The sequence below is a fragment of the Solanum dulcamara genome, chromosome 3 (genome assembly GCF_947179165.1).
Source record: "Solanum dulcamara chromosome 3, daSolDulc1.2, whole genome shotgun sequence".
NCBI classification, from domain to species: Eukaryota; Viridiplantae; Streptophyta; class Magnoliopsida; order Solanales; family Solanaceae; genus Solanum; species Solanum dulcamara.
In genome coordinates this window covers 3,029,000-3,038,434 of record NC_077239.1, presented here as the reverse complement: position 1 = coordinate 3,038,434, position 9,435 = coordinate 3,029,000, and the positions used below count along the sequence as shown (strand labels likewise).

The window sequence follows — 9,435 nt, the reverse complement described above, 5'->3', positions numbered from 1 at the left end:
TTTGCAGCTTTCACTTGGTGTCCCATAAAGTAAAATATTCCTTAGCCTCTTGTACAATATACATTTTTTTTGAATGTATAATTCAAGACTTTGGAGAAATTCATCATGTTTTAATGGTACGATACTGTTAAAATTAAGTTTCAATGACTCATCATGTCTATAGACAGTGATGAATCCAAAATTTAGACATTGAGATTTGAGTTGAAGGGAGGATTCTAAGTAAGAGCTAACTAGGACTCAAATCACAGCCACAGAATCTTCAGTCCATTGAGTGCTCTACCTCGGGCCATCAACATTATATGCTCCACTGAAATGGATTTCACGAAACAAAGCATAAGAATCATCTAAAGACTTATGCATACATGTTACAATATATGTCTAAAAGTTTCTGTGCAACAATTTGATCTTCAAACAACCCATTAGTTAGTATTTGAGCATGGACTTGTTTTACTTAATAAAGATTTTTACACTTAATAAGTTCAGAAAGATATATAGAATCTTGGATCTAAATAATGAGAAAATTGTGGCATTGGTGTTTAATTTGTTCCTCATGTAGCACTTATAGATCTTTTTTTGTGTTTGTTCACAGGCCTATTGAACAATACTCATTGCATTTTCATTAATGACAATTCTTTTTTCTCCGTTTAGTGTTACAAAATATAAATTCAAGATTATAAATATTTTTTGTGGAGATGACAACTTTTTTTTCTCCGTTTCAGTGTTACAAAATAAAAATTCAAGATTTTAAGCATTTTTTGTGTGGGTTAGTGCACCGATTTGCCGAAAATTAGTCGATCGACTCTGTTGGCCCTTTAACTTGGTCGGGCCAGGCCTCACGAGCCCGATGACCAGTACTCATTGCATTTAATTAAAGGCGTCTCTTTTTTTCAGCATTTCAGTGTCACAAAATAAAATTTTAAACATTTTTCATGTGTGCTAATCCACTGCTTTTTCATGTGGGCCTGGTGACCAGTACCTGTTGCATTTTCATTAATGACATTGCTTTTTCCAGCGTTTTGGTGTCACAAAGTAGGAATTCAAAATTTTAAGCATTTTTTGTGTGTGTTTGTTCGTTGAGTTTTCTTGGAATTAGTCAATTGACATTGTTAGACACCAAACTTGGCCAGGCCGAGCGCCAAGAACTGTGTACCAATATTCATTGCATTTTCATTAATAACATCTCTTTTCTCAACGTTTCAATATCACGAAATAGAAAATCAAGATTTTAACTGATTTTCTGAAAATGTAGGCGATATAATTAAGGTTGTAGAAGGCAGTGTAAAAATAATAGGCCATATATTTCAATGAGCAATGACATTAATTACTGCTTAGATTTAGTTTAACAATGATCCAGCACATACTTTTCCCAGAGACCATATGCTAGTAATAACGACTCATCACGATCCATGGTTCATATAGATCAAAGTCTTTGGTATATAAAAAAAATATTATTTTCTTTAAGTGTATCTAATAAAATAGAGTGAAAAATGTCCACCCAAAACCAAGAGGGTACTAACTAACAATGGAGTCTTCTCTGAACCGCAGGATAGAGTTGTCCATCATACGGCTCACCAACTCCACTTGTCTTGTTGGGAGGCTCGTTGCAGGCAGGCTCAGATCACTTATAATACAAAGGATCTACGAACGAAGGGGTTGGGTTAGGAGTGTTTTCAATATGATTCTTTTCACGCATACATTTGATGAGAAATGTGAGTCTGTTTTGTCCACTTTCTTTATCCCTCTCTCATCCTATGTTGCTCGGACTCTCCAAAAATATTGTTGCACCCGCGTTGGATCCTCCAAAAAATGCACTATTTGACACACACCCAGCAGCATTACAACATATCATTCACCTCATAAGACTGGAACAAAGCCAATCACCAGTAATCTTTGCAAGAACAGGCACCTTCTTTAAAGTGGTGAAATCGATTTGCATCACGGACAACGATCACCCTACTTGTAACCTGAGAAACAAACTTACAGAATGTGTGGCAGTCTCCACATACTCTAAGGTTCTTCATAATTCTAATAATGGATTGTTCAGGTGTGCTTATGAGGCCAAATGAAATAGCCAACTTTTCACTATGAGAGAATAGGTTTCCAAGCTTAAGTTCCTCATCAACATCATGCAACACAAAGTTTGCATCCGGAACATAACCAGAAATCTCTAGTTCCTCGATAAGATATTTTAACTTCTCGTAGATCTCTTTCGATCGAGGATGGGTGTGGTCTCCAACACTGAATCGGTGAATCTTGTTATCAACTTCAATCCATGTCCAACCGGGGATTTTCTTCAATTTCTGATGGCTCATTAATTCCCTGATCTTGGCCATGTCCTGCCATTTACCTGCTTTAGCATATATATTTGATAGCAAGACATAGTGCCCTGCGTTATCGGGTTGCAATTCAATCAAGGATTTTGCTGCCATTTCGGCAAGCTCTACATGGCCATGAATTCTACATGCTCCAAGTAAAGCCCCCCAAAGCCCTTCATCTTTTTCATCAGCCATATCCTCTATTAACTTTAATGACTCGTCAATTTTCCCAGCACGGCCCAAGAGGTCTACCATACAAGTAAAATGTTTGATATCAGGCTTCACTCCGTACTCTTTCTGCATAGAATTGAAAAGTCGTTTACCTTCTTCAACCAGCCCACTATGACTACAAGCATATAAAAGAGAAACAAATGTGATCTTGTTAGGCAATATCCCCTTCCTTAACATCGTAGGGAACATATCAACAGCTTTGATTCCTTGGCCATGATAACCATAAGCTGCTATCATCGCACTCCAAGTTATAACGTTCTTTTCCCTCAAACCATCAAACACTTCCCTTGCAACATCAACCGATCCACATTTAGCATACATGTCAACCATCGCTGTCCCCAAGATAACATCGAACGAAAACTTGTTCTTCACTATATATTCATGTACTACCTTAGCCTTATGCATTGCCCCTATCTTTGCACAAGCATTAACAACATTTACCACAACGACTTTATCCGGGACAACTCCTTCCTCTCTCATTTGATCAAACAAAACTAAAGCCTCATTTGGATCCCCACACTCCGTACACGCCCCAATCATAACAGTCCAAGTCACAACATCCCTCTTAGGCATTCTATCAAACAGCTCCTTTGCATCCCCAATTACCTTACATTTTGAATACATATCAATAAGTGCTGCAACAACAAAATCATCTAACAGCAACCCACATTTGTAAACAACATTATGAATCAATCTACCCATTTGTAGATCCATTGTATCTCTACAAACTTTTATCACAAAAGGCAAAGTATAACTATCTGGTTTAACCTCAGATCTTAAATACTCCTTAAAAGTCCTTAAACAGTTCATAAAGTCACCAGCTTTAGCATACCCACCAACCATAACACTCCAAGAAACAGCATTTTTCTCACTAAACCCACAAAACAAAGCATAAGAATCATCTAAAGACTTATGCATACAATATATGTATAAGAGTTTGTTAGAAACAATTTGATTTTTTTCAAGAAACCCATTAGTTGTTATTTGAGCATGAACTTGTTTTACTTGATGAAGATTTTTACACTTTATAAGTTGAGAAAGATAGAATCTTGGATCTAAATAATGACAAAATTGTGAAATTGGTGTTTGTTCAATAAGTAATTGATGATGATGAGTGTTGGATGGGGATGAAGAATAACAAAGTATTGCATATTTGGAAGGAAAAATCTTTGGGGTTTTGGATTTGAACATTGAATTTGGCAATGGTGGTTAATGTTTCTTGAAATTTTAGTTCATATATGGAGTTGAATTTGGTTGATGGACTCTGTGTGGCTTGAAAGTACTCATTGCTTGCGAATTCATGAATTTGGTTATTTTTTTTTTGTCTACGTAGTACATGTTGATTTCGTGAATTTGATTGACAAACTTTGATTGACTTGAAATTTGGTGTATTGTGATCATGAAATTTGAATTCATGAATTTGATCATTTTTTGTGACTAATACTCATCGCTTCGTAACAACTAAAGTCGATTATTTTGGCATTTCGGGCTCATGAAACACGAATTCATGAATTTGATATTTTTCATATGTATTATAAGATTATATCTACGAAAATTCATATTGTTTTGCTAAATTACACATAAATTCTCCTGGCATGATTTTTTTCTTCATTTCAATCACATTCTTTATGTATAATATGTGTATAGTTGTCACGACCCGACCTAGGGCCTAGTCGTAACACGACGATCGGCATGCAAAGGACCTCAACCATAAGCCATCTTAGCATACATAAGGTAAAAAATAATATAATCGGAAGTAATCATAAGTAGGGAATGAGACTTAGGGAAATCGACACAATAGATGTCCAAAGGGACTACACCATACAACGTATAAACTTGCCTCTAGTTTAACCTTTGACGAGGGCTTAGGACAAGCTCCTAGCTCACCCTAACAATAGAAGAAATGTCTAACAATAGTAACATGAATCAAAGTCTTGTCCTCGGTAGAATGAGGACTCACCAACTCCTTGAAAATCTAAAAATTCTAGCCACGAGCGGGGTAGTCGTGAATGTCGTCCGGCCCTACATTATGAGACAATGTAGGCAAAATATGCATTAGTACGTTTGAATGTACTAAGTATGTGAGGTATGCATGAACAAGTAAAAGAACATATCAATATGCCATAGGATGCATGATCAATCATAATGAACATGAATATAGCTTAAAAGCAATTTAAAATATAAGAAACTCTTGGTCAATGCATATCAAAAAACTTCAACTTTCAACTCATAACTTGACATCTCATAGCTTAACTTGAACTTGAACTTGTGTGGGATAAGACTTTTAACCGACAACTAAATTATGCGAGCTACTTTATGGAATCCAATGACTCCTGCATTGAGATAGGTCGATGAATCTTGTATCGAAACAACTGAGGCTACCTTGTCAGGGCATACTCGAAGATAACTCAACTCAACTCAACTAGGCTATGTGGATCCACTAGGTAGGCCGTGAAGGCAACCTGCGTAGGCAACGTAGTTTGAGACTTTAGGTTGCTACTATGATTCCCTTGGATAACCAACTGCGTTATCCGACCGAACCCCACCTAGAAGTCATCTCGGTGCTTAGTCAATATCCCAATGAAAACTCATAAAACATGATCATAACATAGTAGGGAAAGATAGTAATTGCCTAGCAATCCATCTTCAAAACATTTAGGAATAGCTCATCTAACTTGGTGATTAATAAGAATCTATAACTTCGGTGAGAATTGTCCTTATCACCATCTCAAAACATCTAATGATCTTAACTCTGATCATTATCTCAATCTTTAACTTTAAAATCATAATCTTAACTGTAACTCATTGAAAACTATTTTTATATATCATTTAACTCATTATTAACTCATAAAATCATCTTTACTTCATAATCATAGCTTTATTCATGGGCATCTATAATTCAACTTGAAATCATGCAATTCATATAAGAACATGCATATAAAGATAATTGATAACATTTAAAAATGAAATCCAATCAGCCCAATGCAATTTATCAAAACTAGGATTCATAATCAATTGAAATTGAAAGAAACTTTGAGAAAACCTTGGGGCTTCATGGGTGAAAAAGGCCCATGAATTAATCCCCACATACTTTGCTTGAAATCACTTAGAATTGAGAAGAAACCTTGAAGAAATATGGAAAACCTAGCTTGAATTTGGAGAGAAATCTTGAGAGACCTTTTGAGTTCTTTCCTTGGGAATTTTGAGAGAATGAATTGAATAGGAGAGGATTTTGAAGAATAGAGTATTTATAGACTTTGAACTTGGCCATAAAAGTGTCTAGGTTCATTGAACCAAACTTTGAAAAAGACATAATTGCCCTTCATTAAAATCTGAAAGTTGACCCTACGGACCCCTTTATACTAGTCGTCTTTGAGATAACGACTCTTCTAAACGACTCGTCCGGCAGGTCTGAGAAAGGGGCTTGAGAACATGGTCTCTAAAGTTTGTGAACAACCAATGTTTACGACCCGTTATCTCAAAAATGGTCCATTCTTAAAGCTCGTCCTGCAGGCTGAAAACCTGCAAATATACTAGTCTTTGAAGTTTTGTGACGGGTGGTCTTTACGACCCGCCCTTATTTCTACGACACCGTCCTGCAAGTTCGCAGACTTGGCCCTAAGGGATTTTTGAAACTTGGCCTCTGAACTTGGTTTAAGAGGACTTTCTACGACCCGTCATATTGAGGATGACTCATCCCGACAAGCCGTAGAACCTCTCCTGAGGGAAACTTCAACTTTGCTCGAAGGGTCACTCTACGACTCAACTCTACGAGCCGTAGAGGGACTCGTTCACCTGAATAGGTTCAAAATTTTGAGACTTTTCTCCTTGTTTCCAACCTTTGACTTATGGGGTATTATAATAGTCGTATATAATAAGTGTATATCTATGATATAAATATGTCGTTGATTGTGTCGAGCCAACACATACTCAGGGGCGGAGCTACACCTTAGCAAGGGTGGTCAGATGAAAAAATTTTGTCGAAATTTTTTGCGAGTATATATGTTAACTATCGATATTTTTGAATATATACTACTTGTTGAACACCCTTAACATAGTAAAGAAAGATACCTAAATGGTTAAGGTTGTTCAAAGTTGCCTTAGTGGCTTGGATTCAAGTTTAGACTTAGGTGTTTTGTTTAATTTTTTTTAGCTTCGTTCAAAATATCAGTTTATTTGTTTACCTGTCCAAAAGTATGAACATCCTTGACGAAAATTTTGGCTCCTCCACTGCACGTACTATTCCACCGGGTACTTTAGGAGGATCCCATAAAGATTTTGGAAAAAAATTGACCAAAACTTGTATCCCCAAAATATTTATGGGCTAAACTACATAAAGGTTTCTTTAAATACTATGAATATGCCGCGGATTGTGCCGAAACTACACGTACTGCTCCCCCAAAACTTATGAAAGGTCACATGAAGGTTTCAAAAAATATGATCAAAAGTCATATGACAAAAATATTCATGGTTAACACATGCGAAAAATAAGAAAATTGCTTAATTCCGCTTGTACGACCCCTAAATGCTATGAATATGATGTGGATCGTGGTGAGGCTACACGCACTTCTTCCTCGGGTACTTACGGAGGGTCCCACAAAGATTTTGACAAAATTTGACCGCAAATAATATTACCAAAATATTAATGGGCTAACACACACGAAAAATGAAAAAATTGTCTATTTTTGCTTGTGTGAAACCTAATTGCTATAAATACGTCATGGATCATGCCGAGGCTAGATATACTGATCCCTCGGGTACTTACAGAGGTCTCCATAAAGATTTCAAAAAAACATTGACCGAAAGTCATATCAGTTAAATATTAATAGGATAACACGCACGAAAATTGAGAAGATCGCCTAATTCCATTTGTGCAGCCTCTAAATGCTATGAATATGCTGTGGGTCCTGCTGAGACTACATGTACTTCTCCCCCGTGTACTTACAAAGGGTCATATAAATATTTTAAAAAATATTAACCGAAATTTATATCACCAAAATTTTTATGGGCTAACACACACGAAAAATGAGAAGATCACCTAATTACGCTTGTGTGGCCCCAAAATACTATGAATACACCATGTATTATGCCGCAGCTACACATTCTGCTCACCAAGTACTTATGGAGGGTCCTTTAAATTTTTTGGAAAAAAAATAGACCGAAAATTATATTACCAAAATATTCATGGGTTACCATACAAGAAAAATGAGAAAATCCCCTAATTCAGATTGTACGACTCCTAAATGCTATAAATATGATGTGGATCATACCGAGGCTACACATACTGCTCCTTCGGATAATTTTGGAGGGTTCCATAAAGATTTCATAAAAAATTAACCGAAAACAATATCACCAAAATATTCATTAGCTAAGACACACGAAAAATGAGAAAATCGCCTAATTTCGCTTTTGTGGCCCCTTAATGCTATGAATATGCCGTTATATTTGCGAGTCTACACGTAATTCTCCCCCGGATAGTTACTGAGGATCAAACAAAAGTTTCAAAAAAAATTGATCGAAAGTAATGTCATCAAAATATTCATGGGCTAACACATGCGAAAAATGAGAAAATCGACGAATTTTGCTTGTGCAACCACTAAATAATATGAATACGTTGTGGATCATGTCAAAGCTAAACATGCTGATCCCTCGAATATTTACGAAGGATCCCATAAAGATTTTCTAAAAAACTTTGGTCTATCACTAAAATATTCATGAGCTAAAACACACGAAAAATGAAAAATCACCTAATTCATCTTGTGCAGCCCTTAAATGCAATGAATATGTGGTTGATCGTGTCCAGGATACACGTACTGCTTCTCTGGATACTTACAGGGTCCAATAAAGATTTTAAAAAAAAATTGACGGAAAGTCATATCACCAAAATATTTATGGGCTAACATACAAAAAATAAAAAAATTGCATAATTTCATTTGTGCGGCCCTTAAATGTCATTAATACATCGTGGATCATGCCGAGTCTACACATACTGCTCCCTCAAATACTTACATAAGGTAACATAAAAGTTTCGAAAAAAAATGAACGAAAGTCATAACACTATAATATTCATAGGCATTAACACACGAAAAATGAGAAAATTTTCTAATTATGTTTATGCACCCCTAAAATGCAATAAATACGTCGTGAATAATGTCGAGGCTACACGTACTACTTCCCGGATACTTATGGATGGTCTCATAAAGGTTTTGAAAAAAAAATTAACCGAAAGTGATATCACCAAAATATTCATGAGCTAACACACACGAAAATTTTTAAAATTTCTTAATTACTTTTGTGCGGACCCAAAATGCAATGCGCCGTGAATCGTGCTGACTCTACACGTACTCCTTCCCTGGGTACATATAGAGGGTCTCATAAAGGTTTCAATTTTTTTACATTAAATCGCTTAATTTTTCTTGTGCGATCCTAAATGTCATTAATTCGCCATGAATCGTTCCAAGGCTACACATACTTGTCACGATCCGACCTAGGATCTAGTTATAACACGACGATCGAAACCCCGAAGGACACCAACCAAGCCTCTTGACATATCATTAAACATACATAAGGTAAAGAACATAATACGATAAGCGAAAGGGTCAACTCAATCATAAAAGTCGAGGAAAGTAAATCAATCCCAATATCCAAAAATAGACTTATATCAATTTAAAACATCTAAACATGCCTCTAATCTAGACCTTGATGGTGGCTTAGGACAAGCTTCTAGCTCACCCGAATCATAAGACAACAAGTCAAGTAAAAAGAAAAGTCATGTCCTCGATGAATGAGGACTCGCTAACTCTTGGAAACTAAAGTAACTTTAGACACGAATAGGATGATCGTGAGTGTCGTCCGTCCCTACATTATAAGACAATGTAGGCAAAATATG

The 9,435-nt window shown here is 36.1% G+C and overlaps 1 protein-coding gene across 1 annotated transcript; it reads right to left on the bottom strand.

Annotated features, from left to right (window-relative positions):
• Positions 1–1,296: 1,296 nt before the first annotated feature.
• LOC129882156 (pentatricopeptide repeat-containing protein At2g33760-like) lies at positions 1,297–3,936 on the bottom strand. Its single transcript, XM_055956332.1, has one exon. The coding sequence runs from the start codon at positions 3,735–3,737 to the stop codon at positions 1,878–1,880; it is 1,860 nt and encodes a 619-aa protein (XP_055812307.1). The 5' UTR covers positions 3,738–3,936; the 3' UTR covers positions 1,297–1,877.
• Between the last annotated feature and the right edge of the window lie 5,499 nt (positions 3,937–9,435).